Source organism: Salvelinus sp. IW2-2015, linkage group LG23 (assembly GCF_002910315.2).
Source record: "Salvelinus sp. IW2-2015 linkage group LG23, ASM291031v2, whole genome shotgun sequence".
NCBI classification, from domain to species: domain Eukaryota; kingdom Metazoa; phylum Chordata; class Actinopteri; order Salmoniformes; family Salmonidae; genus Salvelinus; species Salvelinus sp. IW2-2015.
Window position 1 is genome coordinate 7,646,244 of NC_036863.1, and position 21,196 is coordinate 7,667,439.

Genomic DNA, 21,196 nt, shown 5'->3' on the forward strand with positions numbered 1-21,196 from the left:
TCCCATCATGCTTAGGGTCATGTATAAAATGCTGGGGCCATTATTTTGGCTACCATGGCTTTGCCCCCATAGGATGACAATTCACCCAATCCCAGGGCATTAGTGGTCACTGAATGGTTTGATGAGCATGAAAATGATATAAACCATATGCCATGGCCATCTCAGATCTCAACTCAGTTGAACAATTAAGGGAGATTCTGGAGTGGCACCTGAGACAGCATTTTCCACCACCATCAACAAACAACCAAATGATGGAATTGTTTGTGGAAGAATGGTGTCGAATCCCTCCAATAGAGTTCCAGACACTTATAGAATCAATGCCAAGGTGTATTGAAGCTGTTCTTGCTCATGGTGGCCCAACACCCTATTAAGACACTTGGTGTTTCCTTAATTTAGTCAGTTACCTGTATATCAACACGTGTTATTCGAACCAGTTCGTTTGGCACAGAACTTTTAATTACTATCTTCTTCTATGAGTTTTAATGGCAGTTGGCATCTAATTTGTTGCATTACCGCCACCTACTAGACTTGAGTACAACTCCCTTATACTTTGCTTGAAAAATAAAAATGTACTAAATAAATACGCTACCATCTAACACTACACTCACTAATTTCAAAATTCTATCAAATAAAATGAACACCACCCTACTCCACTAATTAAATGTATTTATTCCTACCTCATCCCATCATCCTGAAAGGGTGAGACATCAACACTTAACAAACCCTGTAACTCTTCTGATGTCAAGTCTCACACACCCAAATACCTCTATGCAGCTGCCACCACAACCTCAATTTTCTGAGACTTCTGATCCATCCCTGCAGTACAATTGATAACCATTGCTATAAATGCTAAAAATCCAATCTTACTGAAACTTATATAACTTTTTGGCCTATCCCTCTGTACTGGTATGTCTCTACTACTCTCACCACTCCTCCCCGTTAACCCATCTTCCTCTACTTTCTTCACTGCCTCAGCATATAACAACTTCTGCTCTACTCTAACCCTGGAAACCTCAACCTGCCTCTTTCACACTGGACATTTCTGATCTCCAGCTCCATGGGCATCCCTACAATTAACACATTCCACTAGAGGTTGACCGATTAATCCTACACACTGCTGCCACATGCCCATAAGCTTGACACCTGTAACATCGTAATGTATTCGGGACACACGCTTGTATAGGATAACTTATATATCCTAACTTCATTGTCGGGCAAAGACTCAACTTCAAAACTCAAAAGAACAGACAATGACATTTCTGTTTCCCTACTCTCGCCACCCTGTCTGCGTCGCATCAAACGACGAGCATCACATACACCAAGAATCTTTCCCCTCAGCTGGTTAACTTTTAAATTTACTGCTACCCAAGTTAACACTCCTTTCGTTGGTGCCCTTATCTTGAGAACAAAACAATTCACTTTTCTTGCCCCCATTCGTTTTACTACGAGCACATTCTCCCTCTGCCCAACAGAAACACAAACAATTATCATTAGACCACTTCTGGTTACCCTCATCGATTCCACATGACCCAACTCTTTTTTCACCCACCGTGAAACCACTAATGGATCAGCCAAAAGGCAAGAGTCCACTTTTAACAATAAACTTCACTCCTACTGTCACAGACTCATCTTTTTCCTGATCCTCGGTGCATACCTCGGTCTCCGATAACTTCACAGCACCTACCACCTCCGATACCTCACCCTCATTCACTTCCGTTTCTCCTCCTGTCTTCAGCTCCATCTGCTTACACTTTCTACCATTCTTCTTCAACAAACCATCTCCATTTTTTCCACCATTTTTATCCGACTCGAGCTCACCCTCTTCTTCCCTCTCTCTCTTAGACCTCTCTCCCTCTCTTTTTCCCTCCATTCCTCCTCAGTTTTCCAAGTATACGTCTCCTTATGATAATACTGCTGCCCCACTCCTGACACCCATCTTGTTCTTGCTTTTTCTAGGGACTCCTTGCCCCCCTTCCTTTTAATTACTATGATTGATGGTTTCTTGATTCAACAAGTCATGATTGTTGGTAGCCTAATAGGCTAATATAGACCTTAGCACATTTGATGATCATAATTTGAATTGAAATTATTTGAAACACAATTGAAAATGTTGACAACAGGAAAAATGTTCATAGGAAATAGTAATCACAGCAAAAAGTGTAATAATTCCCTTCAAAATGAATATGTGTGTTTTATCCTTTTTCGACCACATAGGGGCGATATAGGCTTACGTCTCACTTCATTCATGAGCCAAGAGATAGATCCACAATAAATACTTTATTAGTATAATCAATATGGTTTCCAAAAGATGATTAAATATGTGCAGACAAACTTTAAGGCATCTCAGTAATCAAATATAATACCACTTCTTTTAAAGCAAATTAAGTAAGAAAAAGAAAAAAAAGACCCTTAGTGCCCAGTGATTGAACAGTCGTGTAATGCCTCATGCACATCTCAAATATCGCTCACATATAAAAGGCCTTGTAAGCTATGGTGAATATTTTGTAGCATACAGCGATTCTCTCACCAAAATCCGGTATTATTCTCTCGCATGCTTCACTGTCCAAAGGAACATATTAGGCCTATATGATTTAACATGGCTTTCCCTAACAGCAAGGTGCATAGCATTTTGGCAGTATGATCTATAGCTACCACAGTATACATTTTGTGGATTTAAACCAATATTCTTGAGATTATTAATTGGCTATACTGTACTCTAACCAGAATAGCAAACTTTCCTTCATACCATTGCCTTCTTTGTGCCCCATTGCCCCCGATCATGTATTCTAAGTATACAGTTGAAGTCGGAAGTTTACATACACTTAGGTTAGAGTAATTAAAACTCGTTTTTCAAACACTCCACATCTTTCTTGTTAACAAACTATAGTTTTGGCAAGTCGGTTAGGACATCTACTTTGTGCATGACACAAGTAATTTTTCCAACAATTGTTTACAGACAGATTATTTCACTTATAATTCACTGTATCACAATTCCACTGGGTCAGAAGTTTACATACACTAAGTTGACTGTGCCTTTAATCAGCTTGGAAAATTCCATTAAATTATGTTATGGCTTTAGAAGCTTCTGATAGGCTAATTGACATCATTTGAGTCAATTGGAGGTGTAACTGTGGATGTATTTCAAGTCCTACCTTCAAACTCAGTTTCTCTTTGCTTGACATCATGAGAAAATCAAAAGAAATTAGCCAAGACCTCAGAAAAAAATTGTAGACCTCCAGAAGTCTGGTTCATCCTTGGGAGCAATTTCCAAACACCTTAAGGTACCACGTTTATCTGTACAATCAATAGTACGCAATAATGAACACCATGGGACCATGCAGCCGTCATACCGCTCAGGAAGGAGACGCCTTCTCTCTCCTAGAGATGAACGTACTTTGGTGCGAAAAGTGCAAATCAATCCCAGAACAACAGCAAAGGACCTTGTGAAGATGTTGGAGGAAACGGGTACAAAAGTATCTATATCTACAGTAAAATTAGTCCTATATCAACATAACCTGAAAGGCAGCTCAGCAAGGAAGAAGCCACTGCTCCAAAACCGCCCCAAAAAAGCCAGACTACGGTTTGCAACTGCACATGGGGAGAAAAATTGTATTTTTTGGAGAAATACCCTCTGGTCTGATGAAACAAAAATAGAACTGTTTGGCCATAAAGACATCAGTCAGGAAGTTAAAGCTTGGTTGCAAATGGGTCTTCCAAATGGACAATGACCCCAAGCATACTTCCAAAGTTGTGGCAAAATGGCTTTAAGGACAACAAAGTCAAGGTATTGGAGTGGCCATCACAAAGCCCTGACCTCAATCCTGTAGAAAATGTTGGGCAGAACTAAAAAGCGTGTGTGAGCAAGGAGGCCTACCTGACTCAGTTACACCAGCTCTGTCAGGAGGAATGGGCCAAAATTCACCCAACTTATTGTGGGAAGCTTGTGGAAGGCTACCCGAAACGTTTGACCCAAGTTAAACAGTTTAAAGGCAACACTACCAAATACTAATTGAGTGTATGTAAACTTCTGACCCACTGGGAATGTGATGAAAGAAATAAAAGCTGAAATAAAATCACTCTCTCTACTATTATTCTGACATTTCACATTATTAAAATAAAGTGGTGATCCTAACTGACCTATGACAGTGAATTTTTACTAGGATTAAACGTCAGGAATTGTGAAAAACGGAGTTTAAATGTATTTGGCTAAGGTGTATGTAAACTTCCGACTTCAACTGTACATCATCTATCCTAGCACTGGTCCAAGGCTTTACGTGCAGCTTGCTGACGCAGAGCCTTCCTACAACCTACACAGCCTTGATGTAGGAAGGCTCAGCATCAGCAAGCCCTGGACATGAGCTAAGTGTAACCTTAAAGTGTAACCTTGCAATCCCAGAAATCGTAAAACACACCAACCTCCGATCTCTCCGCCCATAGCCTTCAGTCAACATTTGCTTGGTATTGTTCTGTAGATGTTATCTATGTATTCCAAACAGGCCCATCTAAAAGCATGCTTTCATTAAAGCCTGTAGTGCAACGAATACCTCTCACATTCAACACAATCCACTCTTATATGTATAGATACAAAGTAAACCACTAGATTATGCTGTTAAAAATTAATGACTGAACATTTGTACGCCGTTAATATTGGGCAAAATGCACCAATAATGTCCAGGTGTGCTGGAGAGTGTGTGCTTATGGAGTGGACTGATTGTCCCCTCTGGCTGTCACTTAAACCAGCAATGTCTCTTTGCTGTGGTGTCTTCTTGTTGTCAGAGCTTGCTTTTACCTCAGTCCGCTCAGAGATATAAGTGCCCACATAGCGACACTCGGAAAGCAACAGGCATCCATTAGTAGTCCAGGAGGAGATGTCCTTCATTTACATTTTCTATACCTCCCCATTCATTTTAAGATACTGACAGTCCTTAGCTTTCCTATGGTTATCCCACTGCTCCATGTTCCCCGTTACCCCATTCATGCCCAGCACTCTGCTCACTCTTAATTCTATATATGGGACAAGTGCAATGAGTATAGCATTCGCTTTAACACCCGTCCACCATACTGGCTCAAAACTCTCTCCTTCAGAGGTACTGTAATAGGACTCTGTGGTGGATGCAGAGCAGCATCATGCTGCTGCCACTCCAGTGTGTTCTGTCCACTTCACGTTAAGCCCGTTTCATCCCCACCCTTCATCCCTCCAGCCATGTGGTGCTCCTGTCCTGTTAGCCGAGGGGGTGTTTGGGGGAAGGGAGCAGCTGTAGCGTAGGGAGTGACACATCTGGGTCGCCCCTCGATCCCAAGAGGAGGAGGTAGCTAACCCAAGAGGGGGGGCGGGGGGTTCAGGAGATCTCAGTACAGCAGTGTCTGTCCCAGGCTTGGAGATCTCCCCCCTCCGCACACACCAACAAGTAGGACTCACTTCTCTCCTGTGGCCAGCGCATCTGAGAGAGAGGGAGAAAGAGGAGGAGAGGGAAGGGAGGGAGAGGGTGAGAGGAAGATAGAGAAGGAGAGAGAGGGAAAGGAGAGGGAGAGAGAGAGCATAAAGGAGGAGAGATGGGAGACAGAGAGAGAGAGAGTATAAAGGGGGAGAGGTGGAGAAAGGAAGGTGGAGCCATTGTGGGAAGAAGGGGGAGAGAGAGCAACAGTGCAAAGAGAGAGAGATGCAGTCATACAGTCATTTTTTCATCAAGTATATGGGTGTGTCAAATGGCACCCTATTCCCTATATAGGGCACTACTTTAGACCAGACCCCTATTGTCCCTGGTCAAAAGTGCACTAAATAGGGAATAGGGTATAATTTGGGACAAAAGCATAATTTACAGTCCCTATGTTTTACATCTCCTACCCTGTGAAACAGCAGCAGGTGGCGGTGGAGAGGGATCACCAGCGGGTAGTGACAGGCAGGGGGCGATTTCTTCCCCTGAAACACACTCACAGTCACGAACTGAACAGGATTGCAGGCCAGGGTACAGATGCAGTCTTTTTTTTGTGCGAGTCACAGCACAGCACAGCACAGCTTGCCGCACCCGCCTGGGTCAAAATCCGTGAGAGAAAGGCAGACACAAAATAATTTCATTGGACCTGGGCATGACGAGGACTCGTTATTTCAAATTAATGCAGTCAAATATATTTCGCCAGGCGAGTGTGGCATGCTGTGCTGTGACGTGCCCAAAAAAGACTGCACCTGTAACGCTTTATTTGGATAGTACAGTTATCCACTAACTCTCGCCCTACCCCTAACACTAGTTGTAGATCAGCAAGGCATATAGACCAGCAAGTTGTAAACCATCTATAGAGGACTATCCAAATAAAGTGGGACCCATTGCAGGAGCAGAAATATGGGTTGGGTGTGAGTGGGGTAAGAGCTTGTTATGCTTTATTTACACTACCTCTATATCCACATGGAAATGTACACACATTCTCTTTATATACCCCAAATAAGGCCAATGTTAGTTGCTAAAACAAGCAACAAAATGACCAAGCAGACAGCCAAATAGGTTGTTTGTTTGCCCTCAGAAAGCCTTTGATCATCTCAGAAAGAGAGAGAGAGAGAAAGAGAGTAAGTCTTACATCGTCCAGACAGTGTGCAGGCAGAGAAAGAGACGACGGGCAGACACGCAGTTCTGTGATTGGAGAAGAGAGAGGTACATTAGAACAGCCCAAGCCTGGGTTTCCTAAAAGCATCGTAGCACTAAGATCATCTTAATTCCATTGAAACTAAAGGGACGAACGATGATCTTAGTCCTACAATGCTTTTGGGAAACCCAGCTCAAAAGAGCAGGGGCCTGTTCAGGAGGGTGAAAAGTTACAGGAATGTTCAGATAGAAATATATTTTGTAGAACAGATATGGTTGTCTGTCACCCAGAATTGGGGATCAGCTCTATCGTGTCAGCCCAGCTAGCACCTAATGTTCTGAGAACCATACTGTATGTTTCTTAGAGCTTGGTGAGAGCGTGGTTTTCCTATGGTTATTTTGCAGATAACCTTCCCACAACATTCTGGGAGTGGTGCAGGATATCCAGCTAGCACATAACGTTCTGAGAACCATATGTTTCTTAGGTGGGAATTTCTGTACATCAGCATAACAATTTCTACAGGTTTCCTCATGGTTCTATTTAAAGTCATGTTCTCAGAACATCAGGAAAACTTTCCATARAAATTACAAGAAAACATTAGTAACATTCAAAGAAAGTTCTGAGAATGTTATTTAAAAACATATACGTTCTGCTCTCAGCATCAACAAAACTATATCCTCTATCTAGTATGCTCAGGTGTGTTGGCCACGCCCACTAATTGGCCACATCTGATCTTAATGACTGCTTGTTTCCTTTGAAATGGGGTCTGTTTGAATAGACTAAAATGAACAGCTTTGTATAAGTACAATAAACATGGCATGCTAGCTCCATCCTGGTGGCGCAGTGGACTAATTCCATGGATAGAAACAGAAGATCATAGGTTCAAATTTCACTGATGCCGGGCCACAATAAAAATACATGTGTTTGCATGATTAATGCCTTGGGACACATGGAAATTAATTTGCTATCTGTACTTGGAGTACAAAACAGTGTTATTAAAAGTCTTATTGAAACATGTTCTCAGAATATTATTTAATTACCTTGAAATTACGTATAATTTCCGTTCTCAGAATCTTAATGAAATCTTTCATGGAAAGTAGTAAAACGTTCTCAGAACCTCCCTGCAACCCAAAAATGAACATTCCCAGAACAGGCAAATTGTTAATTTCCATTCTCAGAATGCTTTAAAAACATTCAGATTTACCGGTCAGGAAACATATGACTTCGTTCCCAGAACCAATGGGAAACCAAAAACTTAAGTTTACACAACTTCCAAGGAGCAAAATAGCTGGGAGTTCTATTCCTCATGACATTTCTATCTGCAGCATTCCTCAATGTTTGCCTACTGAACGTGGCCCAGGACTGAGTAGCTGCACTTTTGCAGGAAACTGTTTTGGGTGGGTGCACTGCTGATGAGCCAGCTGTGAAAGTCACAACAACAACAAAAACCAAAACAATTTCAGCAGGAGTGATTGCGTGAGTGAATAGGTGTGTGGAAGTGAGAGAGAGAGAAAGAGAGAATGTGATGAAAATGAAGTGATTGGAAAGGGCGTGAGGCTTTGCCAGTATTTCTTGGCAACTTTTTAAGTATAGTACGTAGATATGTTTATTATTTCATTAACAATGTTGTTTCCCCTTTAAACAAGCTAGCCGGTCCTGTTTATCTGCTTGTCAACAGCGCCTGTCATTTGGTGCATTCTGGGAGTTGGAGTCCTCTAAGGGACTGACTGCATCCAGCCCTCCATTCACACATCCATCCATTAGAAACCTACCCCGAAGGAGACCCCTAACACTGCATCTTTAAAAGGCTCATTACGCTGTATTGATTTATAGCGAGGGAGGGTCAATGGCTGCATACCAGGCCTATTCTTAGAGGGGATATTTATTGTTCTGTTCTGGCCAAGGGCTCCAACATAAGCACATGCTGCTTGGTGCTCCTGCTATGAAACACTATTTTTTCACAGTATGTKGCTCATATGGTCTGGAAATCCTACCATATCACATTTGTGTTGTTAGACACTGTTGCATGTGAAGAGATGCTATAGCGCTTATAGATGTCTATGGGATGAGGTAATGCTGCTACACAATTCCAGGGTTGTGTTCATAAGGCATCAAATGTATGAACATGTTTTGAAAAAGGGAGGGACTAGCTGGATTTTTCCAATAAGAAAAGCTCATTTTAGTTTTCCGTCGCAAAACGGTTTTAAAAGTTTTCAGTTGTGTACCTTTATGAACACGACACAACCTTCAGGTCAAAAGTTCAAAATGGATGGAAAAGAAACCCAAGGAAGGATGATAGAACAGGGAATGATTCAGGCATGAGGGTTTTTTGAAGAGGAGATGAGGAGGGATGAGTGCTGGGTCCCTTGCCTGTCTCCTTGGGGGACTTCAGGTCCTGGATCTCCCCCCTCAGCCTCTCCATCTCTTTCTCCAGCTCTCCATTCCTCTTCTCTGCCTCTTGCAGCCGCCTATGTAGATGATTGGATAAGGTCAGCTTTGAATACAAGGGCTCTGGTATTGGCTATGAATACTCACCTAAATATCAAAAGGCATCATTACATTATGGCTAGTATTAGCTACCTATAATATACAGTGGCTTGCGAAAGTATTCACCCCTTTGGCATTTTCCCGATTTTGTTGCCTTACAACCTGGAATTGAAATAGATTTTTGGGGGGGTTTGTACAATTTCACTTACACAACATGCCTACCACTTTGAAGATGCTAAATATTTTCTATTGTGAAACAAACAAGAAATAAGATAAAAAAACTGAAAACTTGAGGGTGCATAACTATTCAACCCCCCCCCCCCCCCAAAGTCAATACTTTGTAGAGCCACCTTTTGCAGCAATTACAGCTGCAAGTCTCTTGGGGTATGTCTCTATAAGCTTGGCACATCTAGCCACTGGGATTTTTGCCAATTCAAGGCAAAACTGCTCCAGCTCCTTCAAGTTGGATGGGTTCCGCTGGTGTACAGCATACCACAGATTCTCAATTGGATTGAGGTCTGGGCTTTGACTAGGCCATTCCAAGACATTTAAATGTGTCCCCTTAAACCACTCGAGTGTTGCCGTAGCAGTATGYTTAGGGTCATTGTGCAGCTGGAAGGTGAACCTCCATCCCAGTCTCAAATCTCTGGAAGACTGAAACAGGTTTCCCTCAAGAATTTCCCTGTATTTAGTGCCATCCATCATTCCTTCAATTCTGACCAGTTTCCCAGTCCCTGCCAATGAAAAACATCCCCACACCATGATGCTGCCACCACCATGCTTCCCTGTGGGGATGGTGTTCTCGGGGTGATGAGAGGTGTTGTTTTTTTTTCTTTAAGCAATGGCTTTTTTCTGGACACTCTTCTGTAAAGCTCAGCTCTGTGGAGTGTGCGGCTTATAGTGGTCCTATGGACAGATACTCCGATCTCAGCTGTGGCGCTTTGTAGCTCTTTCAGGGTTATCTTTGGTCTCTTTGTTGCCTTTCTGATTAATGCCCTCCTTGCCTGGTCTGTGAGTTTTGGTGGGCAGCCCTCTCTTGGCAGGTTTGTTGTGGTGCCATATTCTTCCCATTTTTAAATAATGGACTTAAAGGTGCTCCGTGGGATGTTAAAAGTTTCTGATATTTTTTTATAACCCAACCCTGATCTGCACTTCTCCACAACTTTGTCCCTGACATGTTTGTTGAGCTCCGTGGGCTTCATGGTGCCGCTTGCTTGGTGGTGCCCCTTGCTTAGTGGTGTTGCAGACTCTGGGGCCTTTCAGAACAGGTGTTTATATACTAAGATCATGTGACAGATCATGTGACACTTAGATTGCACACAGGTGGACTTTATTTAACTAATTATGTGACTTCTGAAGGTAATTGGTTGCACCAGATCTTATTTAGGGAATTCGTAGCAGAGGGGGGAAAAATTGACACGCACCACTTTTCCATTGTTTATTTTAGAGAATTTTTTGAAACAAGTAATTTTTTTCATTTCGCTTCACCAGTTTGGACTATTTCGTGTATGTCCATTACATGAAATCCAAATAAAAATCCATTTAAATTACAGGTTGTAATGCAACAAAATAGTAAAGTCTGTCAAGTATGAAAGGAAAAGGTGAGGGAGACTCATTTTTAGCAGTAGAGCAATACTGAAATAAAAGCATATCTATCTGTGTGTGCCTAACAATGTTTGTACTTCTGCCATGTTGTGCTGCTGCCATGTTATGTTGTTGTCGTAGGTCTCTCTTTATGTATTGTTGTGGTGTCTCTCTTGTCGTGATGTGTGTTTTGTCTTAGTTTTTTATTTTTTGCCTCTTGGTAGGCCGTCATTGTAAATAAAATGTGTTCTTAATTGACTTGCCTGGTTAAATAAAGGTTAAAAAAATGTTTTTTTTATTTTTTATATATGTATCTGTCTGTCTCACTCAGGAGTGATCTAACCTGTGCAGATCCTCATCAAGTACTGAATTCTGGTCGTTCTCCTCCTCTTCCTCCTCTGTTGTGGTGTGAGCCGACTCTGCAGTACCCTGCTCCAAGGCTAGGGGGAGCTCAAGCAGGGCAGGCAGGTTGTCAGGCGTGGTCAGGACATCTCTGAGCTGCCACATCTGACTCTGAAAGCCCACAGCACCCCTCTCAGTGTTAGACATACACCGCCTGATAAAGGTTAACATTGTGTAGCCCTCAGCATCAGTGGAGGCTGCTGAGAGGAGAGCACAGGTTATGCTGAGCACAGGTGTTTGGTGGCACCTTAATTGGGGAGGACGGGCTCATAGTCATGGCTGGAACAGAGCTAATGGAATGGCATCAAACCATGGTATCAAACCATGGTATCAAACTATACCATTCCACCTATTCCGCTCCAGCCATTACCACGAGCCCATCCTCCCCAATTAAGGTGCCACCAACCACCTGTGCTCAGCATAACCTAATCTAGCAGTCATTAGTATTTATTGCATGCCTAACTTCGACGTATGCCACAAAACACATTCAAGATGTTGCTAGCTCAGGAAGAGCTAAGCATTTTGGTCACAGCTTAGTGACACACGAGAGGAGGAAAGCACTAAGCGTTCCTGCATAAATAAATGGACATGTATGTGTAACAGGGTGGGAGTCCCAACCTACAGCTAACTAGCTAGTGGTTCCACATCGGTTACCCGACTACTCAAATTGTCCTTAGTAGCCAATCTAGCAGTTAGTATTCTAGTCTTGATTGTTAAAACGTGACTCAGCTAGTTGTTAGTGTGGATAGTCAACCTACGAGCTTATCCTGGAAATTGAAGCTTGGCAACCCAAGGTGTCGCTGGTGGTCAATCTCCATCATGATGTCACGACTGCGATCCAAGGCACCTGTCTGTCTGTAAGAGATACAAAAAAAACCCAGAAAGAACAAAAGACAAAGAAAACATTATAACTGTGTTGATATAGTTTTGTATGATACCGCATTAATTTGGGGTACTTTGATACTGAGACAGTATATGATATGAATGTGACCTTGTAGCTGTGTAGGAGTAGCCAACGAAAGCCAGGTGAACTCCGATAGGGGCCTTGTCCATAACATCACTCAGTGTTTCCTTTAGGACACAAGACAGCATTACAAATAGAGTGCTTTATATGTTTATATGTTATCTGCTATATTTGCTTTTCAGGCTTGCTTCTGGAGCCATGTAATATTCTATGGAGTCCCTTAAGGCTCTGTATTAGACTCCTTTACATTTAAATGGATCGTATATAGATTGTAGATTGTATATTGGCTTTTTGGATTAATACCATTTCACTGAGGCAGTCATCCAACACGTCAAAGTTGGAGGTGTCAGTGGCGTTGGAGACTTCAGGTTGGAAGGGTGCTGGAAGTTCATGCAGGGAGCCCCAGTCTAGTCCACAGAAGAAGGGGTGGGCCCTGAAGTCCCCAGAACCCCTGGTCCCCATACGATCCTCCCTCTCGCAGATTAGCCCCATGATGAGGGAACGGGCCTCATCTGAAACCTCGGGGCCAGACGGGGGGAACTCAAAGTGCTCCTGGGGGGACATAATGGTTGGTTCCTCTTAGTTCTTCAGAGTTCTTTAGGTTTGAGCTCAATATATACCTCTTTGCACTCCTTGCAGATGTATAAGAAAATGGTCTCAAAGATCACTATGGCCCAATCCAAAATTGACCCCTAAACCCTACGCCCTATGCACTTGCAGAGATCTGATTTGTTTTGACAGGTGTAAGCAATATTATAATAGGAAGCTATGTGGAAGTTTCACCATACTGCTGTACTAATTGAATTCTCTAATATCTCCACAAGTGTAGGGTTTAGGGGTTGATTTGGGATTGTACCCTAGTCCCTATTGAATATTAGTTATTGTTTGACATCCTTCCCTCTTCGTATTTCCTATGACTTTTTGCACCAATATCTACAGAAACATATGGAAAATGTCCTGATGACCCTCAACATTTTTATTTATTTATTTTACCGTTATTTTACCAGGTAAGTTGACTGAGAACACATTCTCATTTGCAGCAGCCAATTATAAACTGGGGATTATTAGGTGACCATGATGGTTTGAGGGCCAGATTGGGAATTTAGCCAGGACACCGGGGTTAACACCCCTACTCTTACGATAAGTGCCATGGGATCTTTAATGACCTCAGAGAGTCAGGACACCCGTTTAACGTCCCATCCGAAAGACAGCACCCTACACAGGGCAGTGTCCCCAATCACTGCCCTGGGGCATTGGGATATTTTTTAGACCAGAGGAAAGAGTGCCTCCTACTGGCCCTCCAACACCACTTCCAGCAGCATCTGGTCTCCCATCCAGGGACTGACCAGGACCGACCCTGCTTAGCTTCAGAAGCAAGCCAACAGTGGTATGCAGGGTGGTATGCTGCTGGACATGTTCTCTTGATCAATCTGTAAGATTAGTTTCTGTATAAAGTCACCATCGTACCTGGAAGTTCATGATCTTGGCGTAGGTCTCAGAGATGGAGTCTGCGTAGAAGGGTGTGGTCCCCTGCAGCATCTCGTAGGCACAGACCCCCAGGGCCCACCAGTCACACTCAGGGCCATAGCCTCCCCCTCCCTCCACCGCACGCAGGATCTCTGGGGACAGGTAGTCGGGTGTGCCCACCGCCAGGGAAGAGTGCACCTGCAAATACACAGACACATGTCAAGGCACACAAATGGATTTACAAAAGATAGAATTCTATCCCTGGGACGCAACATGTTCACATTATAGAAAAGAGAAACCTGCCCTCACTGAAAGTAGTATTTAGATTTCTAATTGTAGCAGCAGAGGTCGCACACTGTCACACAATAACACACAGAGGAGTACACCTTTGTGTACCCGAGGTGGTTTGGTGAATAAGTATAACCATGCCTGAGACCTAAAGACTTGCGTTAGCTCCCTGAGCCTTGGCTTTAGCTCGAAGGGCTTACACACCCTTGTGACTCACAGTGGACCCAAGTTCGATACCCACTCTGTTACTTTTGCACAACAGTATTGTGGAGTGAATTGTGAGTATTTTGTGGCCCTTTGGGGCCTCTCACCATGCCATCCTCCTGGACCCTCAGACAGGAACCAAAGTCCCCCAGCCTGACGTGGCCCTCCGCCGTCAGCATGATGTTGTCMGGTTTGATGTCCCTGCAAAGGGGAGAGTGAAGGATGCAAATCTGACTATGCACATTCACAGGTCTGAACATTATTCTTACTGTTCCCAGGTCATCTATATGAGATTTCATAGCTAACGTTCCCATGGTTCTTGGAACCCTAGACTCAGAACTTGCGGTGCATGGACCAAAATGAAACCATTAGATGACGTAGACAGTCCACACTCAAAAAGAGACTTCTCAAGTTCTATTATGCCTATTTATTCATGCATTCCAGAGTCAACAAACATTCTTTGAACCTCTCTTGCAGGTCCTCCAAAGTAAGGAACAATGTTCCCCGTTTTCTGAGAACATTTCTTCCAGAAAAATTACTGTTTTCAGAACATTACGGCGGTATTCTAGGAACACCACAAATTGTTTACTGGAGGTTGTCATGTTGCCAGGTGTCTCTGACCAACTAACCTGTGCACATAGCCCATCCTGTGGATGGAGTCGATCGCCATGACCATCTCAGCCAAGTAGAACTGGGCCATGTCCTCAGGGATACGGTCGCCAAACTTACTGAGCAGGGTCAACAGGTCACCACCCACGTAGTAGTCCATCACCAGGTACTGAGAGAGAGAGTGAGAGCGAGAGTGAGTGAGAGAGAGAGTGAGCGAGAGAGAGAGATAAAGAGATGTGAAGAAGAAAAAATGAAGAGAAAGAGAGATTAAATTATTATCCCTTGGTGTATTTCAAGGGAAAGAAACAGAGGGAAGTGACTGAATCACACCAGGTAGACTGCAGTCAGATGTGAAGGCTGAAATGACCCTGATGTTTGCGATTTGTCACTAATACCCACCAGGTAATTGTCGTCCTGGAAGGCATAGTGCAGCTCTGTGATCCACCTTCGATCACCCTTCAGCAGAACCTCTCTTTCCTCCTGGTAACAAGCTGTCTACAGGACAGAAACACAAAGATGCAACACAGAGAGACAGATGACCTCACATCCCAGCTCGGTTCCTTGGAAGTTGTGGGAACATACATTTTTGGTTTCCCGTTGGTTCTAGGAATGAAGCCATAAGTTTCSTGACATGTAAAACGGAACGTTCTGAGAACGGTAGTGACATTTTTGCCTGTTCTGGGTACGTTCCTTTTTGGGTTGCAGGGAGGTTCTGAGAACATTGGTTTGGAAACTATGGTTTCCTGAAAGTTTTCCTGGGAGGCTTTATTAATGTTCTGAGAACAGAAATTATAGCTTATTTGAAGGTAATTAACCCTCTATGGCAGGGGTGTCAAACTCAAATACCCAGTGGGCCAAAATRTAAAACCTGAACAAAGTCGCGGGCCAACATTGAACAAATTAACCTTTTAATATGGTTATTAATATACCTCTACTTTCGGGCTCCTTTGAGTCATGTCCAGGTCCTTGTATTTGTCATGGTGTTTCGTTTCATAGTGTCTTCTAATGTTGTACTCCTTACTTACAGCCACGTTGACTCCACAAACAAGACAAACAGGTTTGTCTTTTACATATGTAAACAGATATTCTGCCTCCCACTTGTCCAGAAAGCTCCTGTTTTCTGCCTTTCTTTTCGCCATTTTTGGGAAGGGATAGCGCGCTGACAGTTGTAGCGTCTATGTTGCTATGACTACTGTCACAGAGGAGAGGGCGTTTCTGGGTCCTGTCCTGATTGGCGCGCGAAAACAACAGCAGAGCATTATGGGATTCGTAGTATTAGCGGTGAATGCGCTGTATAATACCGGCGGGCCAGCTCTAGTAGTAATTTGGTATTGTCTCGSGGGCCAAATATAATTACCCCGCGGGCCAGAGTTTGACACCCATGCTCTATGGCATGACTTTTTATTTTGGGGGTAAAAAAATATTTCACATGATTTTTTGGGGAGAGCTTGGGGGTCCCTGATAATATATCTATCATAAAGTTTGTCGTCCATTCCCCCCCATCCCACACCCCCGAACCAGACATTGGTTTGTTGCCTTAGGGCTGGAATAAGGAAAACAAGCGATATATGAATTAGAACAAAAGTTTTATTTTGACAATCATCCACTACAAATAGTTCCAACCAATCACAATTAGAAGCTTTAAAGTCAAAACATCAAACAATCTAATTAACAAACTACTACTAATTACAACTAACACCTCATGTATAAATGTTTCTCACATTTCATATAAACATATAAACCAACATCCAAATGATTGTCTGTGTGTGTGTGTGTGTGTGTGTGTGTGTGTGTGTGCGTGTGCGTGTGCTTGTGTGTGTGGAGGGGTTAGCCTATGTGTGCGGGTATATGTGCGAGTGTGTGTGTGTGTGTTTCAGTGTGTCTGAATGTGTGTTTGTGTTGTTTATTGTTTGAATCAGTGTTTCTCTTTTTGACAAAGCACACTCTGATTTCCAATTCTGTGTGGAACCTCAAGAAGCAGTTGCTGGTGGATGTGAAACAGAGGTGGACATCACATTTCTGGCACTTGGCTTTTGGTGTACCTGTGCACCCTGGTACCTTGCATCTCCCCTTCTTTTCAGCCATAATCATCCAGTGGGCTGTGGCATCCAGGTGCACATCAGGGACTGGAATTGGATCAGGGGGGTCCTTTCCTCCTCTTCTTCTCATACTCACCAGCAATTGTGGAACTGGGACGACCTTTCTTGCACTCCAGACTCTTTCCACTTTTGCATAGGCCTTCAGCGATGTATAACCTGAAGGTATACAGCTTCATTTGTTCCTTCTTTCTCATGCCAGTGCCTTCACAATCACTTCAGTAGAGCAGCCAGGTGGTCACGATGATCATATCCAGGAAGTGGAACACCAGCCGGTGGTACCACTTCTTTGATCTGATTTTGTTCCGGTACAGTGCACTCAGTGAGTCAAGCAGATCCACCCCACCCATATCCTTGTTGTATTCTTTCACCACAGCAGGGCAGGGGACTTTGGTGATCATCTTTCGCTTGCGATCCCACCTGTCAACCTCAGGGATTTTTTGATGGCCTCCCTTCTATTCAGTATCATGGTGTCAGCTACTTGGGACACTCGGCAGGCTTTGTTCCAAAACATGCGGGTGCCTGGTAAACCAAACAATGACCTGTACTCCACAATACCCAGGAACTGCTCCACTTCCTTTGTAGTGAGGTTACAGGGCTTGTTTGCGTTACATTGTATCGCATATAAATTTGACTGCCCTACAATAACTTCCAGAATGTCTTCAGAGAAAAACTGCTTGAAGTACTGGAGGGGGACATGATATCATCAGATCTTGAAAGCAGGTCCTGCTATTCTGGGTAAGCATTGAAGTATGCATTGTGGGGTGTTCTCCACCGGGGTAGGCGTGGAACATCAACCTCTGCTACATCTTCATCCTCAGACTCAGTCTCATTGCCAACAGACAGGCATGTTCCTTTAAAAAAGAAAGCAGGAAGCACACATTTGAATGTGTCATATACCCTTCTTCATCCACTGACRCACGCGCACACACGCACACGCGCAATCACATGCACACATTACTTTGCTGACTGACCCCTAACTGACCCCTGACCTCCTAACTGTCTGTCAAACCTGATTCGGGGATCCACTCTTCCTGACTCTCAAGCTCACTGTCCTCACTGTCAGAGGGAATGACCCTAACTGCTCGATGATGTTCCTTCCGCACATAAAATGTTGTGTCCATTTCCTGTAAGTATCAGTAGATAGTAGAGTAAAAACATTGACTATRGTCATATTTATGCATCCTAGCACATCTCCACACTTTAGCATGATATTGCCCGAACAAAAGTGGTCTAACTGCACAATGTTGCCCTGAGGCAACGAGCCAAAAAACACTGTTTTAGTATATAAATAGAAAACAAAATAAGTCTTTAAACAATCAAAAATACTTCTTTAAATACTCATGCACATGCATATTTTTTTTTATATAAAGTTATTTCAATTTAAACATGTTAAAAAGTGATTTTATCTTACCAATTGGTGGCAATGTGTCCCATGCGGCTTTGCTTCCTGAAAGGACTGCTCCACCTCAGACAAAAGGCCACACTCACTTCAGCCCCTCATTTCATAGGACACAGACATGTCCCGTGATATTATATATGTAGGAATATATATATATGTATATATATGTATTATATATGTAGGAAAAATCTTATCAAAAAGGTGTGCTGTGGCCTCCCGGGTGGCGCAGTGGTCTAGGGCACTGCATTCGCAGCGCTAGCTGTGCCACCAGAGACTCTGGGTTCGCGCCCAGGCTCTGTCGCAGCCGGCCGCGACCGGGAGGTCCGTGGGGCGATGCACAATTGGCCTCGCGTCGTCCGGGTTAGGGAGGGTTTGGCCGGTAGGGATATCCTTGTCTCATCACGCACCAGCGACTCCTGTGGTGGGCCGAAGTAGCCGGGTGCACGGTGCGGCTGGCTTCCGGGTTGGAGGCGCGCTGTGTTAAGAAGCAGTGCGGCTTGGTTGGGTTGTGTTTTGGAGGACGCATGGCTTTCGACCTTCGTCTCTCCCGAGCCCGTACGGGAGTTGTAGCGATGAGACAAGATAGTAATTACTAACAATTGGATACCACGAAAATTGGGGAGAAAAGGGGGTAAAAAAAAAGGTGTGCTGTGAGGTCCAAAAAGGTAGTTTGTTACCATGCCATAGAAGGATAAATACAATTCTGAGAACAATAAGATTTTTAATAACACTGTTTGCGTTAACTGTTTTGAACTCCAGCCATATATAGCAAATTCATTTCCATGTGTCCTAAGGCAGTGTTTCCTAACCCTGGTCCTCGAGCACCCTCAACAGTATACCGTTTTTTGTAGCCCTTGACAAACACACCTCAGGGAACAATTTGAGAACAGTACTTTAAATAGAACCATAAGGAAACCTGTAGGAAACGTTACACTAAAGTACTGAAATTCCCACAGAAAAACGTTTCTTAATGTTCTCTGAACTATTTCAGAACATTCCCAATGTCAAACCAGTTGGAGAACGTTCCTAGAACATTACTAAAAATGTAATCAAATGTAACCATGTTTGAACTTTTAGGAAATGTTCTGTTAAAGTAATGAAACACCAAGAAAATAATGTTATTTTAATGTCCTTAAATTTTCTGAGAATTTTCCAAAGCCAAGCAACTGTCCTGCACCATTTCTAGAAAGTTGTGGGAAGGTTGTATTGCAAAATAACCATAGGACAACATTCTCAGAACGTTATGTGCTAGCTGGGATGTTGTTTTACAGTAGACGCAAGAAGCAACAAAGAAGTTGGTTCTATAATACAAAATGTATCTGTTGTTATGTGAATAGTAAAACCCACTAAGGACAGACGTTATTTTAATGTCTAGTTTCAAATTACATTTGATTGAGTTGTCAATAAACGTGAATTCAACATGAAAACAAAAACCATGTCATTATATTTAGCTTAGAAATAATAAAATAATAAAATATTGTTACATACACCAGAGAAGTGCAGTGAAACGTGTTGTTTTACAGGGTCGATCATAGCTTAAAATTTCTTTATGTTGATTTTTGCAAATCCAATCAGTTTTCCATGTTGATTCAATGTCATCACACTTATTTTTTTGTAGTTGAAACAGTGTCGATTCAACCAGTTTGTGCACAGTGGGAAGGTTCCTGTGTGTGTGTGTTTACCTCTCCTCGCTTCAGCATGTCCCACTTATTCATAATCTTCAGCGCGTACACTTGTTGTGTGCTACGCATCCTCGCCACAGCCACCTATAAATACAGCAACACACACGTTACCACGGAGATAAGATTCAATTGTCCAAAGTGCACCTTGACTTTTGGCGGCATACTCTCACCTCACTGAAGGTCCCTCGACCAATCACCTTCAAGATGTGGAAGTCATCCCTCTTGATGCGTGTCTTCTTCACCTGCCTCACCAGGGGCTCCGCTGTGATTGGAGGAGAGAGGACAGAGAGGCTGTTGATTTCACGAGAAAAGACATGGAAAGCGGGTGTTTGAAAATAAATGAATTCTAACTAGGGTCAACTTTTGTATGGAGAATATATTTTATACACTCACATCCTCCAAAAGCAGGCCTGACAAGCCTGGAGTAAGTACTAGAGCTAGACACTGTGCGCATACACATCATTGGCAAGATGGTTGTATGATGTCTGGTGGGGGTTGTTGGATGAAGTGAAATCATTGCGGCTATTTTGAATCTGAAAGTGAGAAGCACACACACACACACAAGCACACACACACACACGTATACATATTTCACACACACACACACACCACACACACGCTAACTATTCACACACACACACCACACCACACAACACACCACACACACACACACACACACACACACACAACACACACACACACACACCACAACACACACACACACACACACACACACACACACACAACACACACCACACACACACACAACACCCACACACACACACACACACAACCCTAACCCCACACACCACTCTCCCAACACACACCCTCCATCTCCCAACACACTCCTACGCCCCATACAAAGAGCCGTATGAGCAATGATGGAGCAATGCAGTCATCATACCATACAGTAAGTCTGTGTGGTGTGTCATTGCCCTGTGAAACACAGTCCAGAGACCTCTCTTCCCATGTACACCCGCCATAAAGGAGAAGAGAACCTGAGTGGTGTGGTCACTGGGTTGCTATGTCTCATATGTACATTCAGCGTTTCCATACACACTGACAGGAGGACGGAACTGAATAAGACTCATGGGGGTGTTGTGATTTTGTGAAACACAATGTGACAAGCCAGGTACAAAAGAGTGTTTCAATCTTGTCTTCCTTTGCATCATTGCAAGAAATGTGTTTCTTTCAAATACTTTAGGTGTTCTCAATTTCATTTACATGAGCAAAGAAACCAATGTGAATTACCAAAAGTGCAAACTCCACACATTAGGCCTGCCGGGTTAGCATATTCACAACAGGCAGGTTTTAGACCCTCAACAGTAAATAGCATGGAAGTTCACACACACACACACACACACACACACACACACACACACACACACACACACACACACACACACACACACACACACACACACACACCACACAC

At 43.3% G+C, this 21,196-nt stretch overlaps 1 protein-coding gene across 1 annotated transcript in view; it reads right to left on the reverse strand.

Annotated features, from left to right (window-relative positions):
- Nucleotides 1-3,878: 3,878 nt before the first annotated feature.
- LOC111950110 (myotonin-protein kinase-like) overlaps nt 3,879-21,196 on the reverse strand; it is a 25,872-nt gene continuing 8,554 nt past the window's right edge. The window contains exons 2-15 of the mRNA XM_023967473.2: nt 19,932-20,023; nt 19,762-19,845; nt 14,981-15,076; nt 14,602-14,750; nt 14,080-14,173; nt 13,481-13,678; nt 12,317-12,565; nt 12,041-12,120; nt 11,808-11,904; nt 10,991-11,160; nt 8,947-9,044; nt 6,571-6,623; nt 5,846-5,920; nt 3,879-5,441 (exon numbers count right to left, since the gene is read on the reverse strand). Of these exons, the coding sequence (XP_023823241.2) occupies nt 5,340-5,441; nt 5,846-5,920; nt 6,571-6,623; nt 8,947-9,044; nt 10,991-11,160; nt 11,808-11,904; nt 12,041-12,120; nt 12,317-12,565; nt 13,481-13,678; nt 14,080-14,173; nt 14,602-14,750; nt 14,981-15,076; nt 19,762-19,845; nt 19,932-20,023 (1,637 nt within the window). The 3' untranslated portion in view covers nt 3,879-5,339. The remainder of the gene's footprint in view (nt 5,442-5,845; nt 5,921-6,570; nt 6,624-8,946; nt 9,045-10,990; nt 11,161-11,807; nt 11,905-12,040; nt 12,121-12,316; nt 12,566-13,480; nt 13,679-14,079; nt 14,174-14,601; nt 14,751-14,980; nt 15,077-19,761; nt 19,846-19,931; nt 20,024-21,196) is intronic.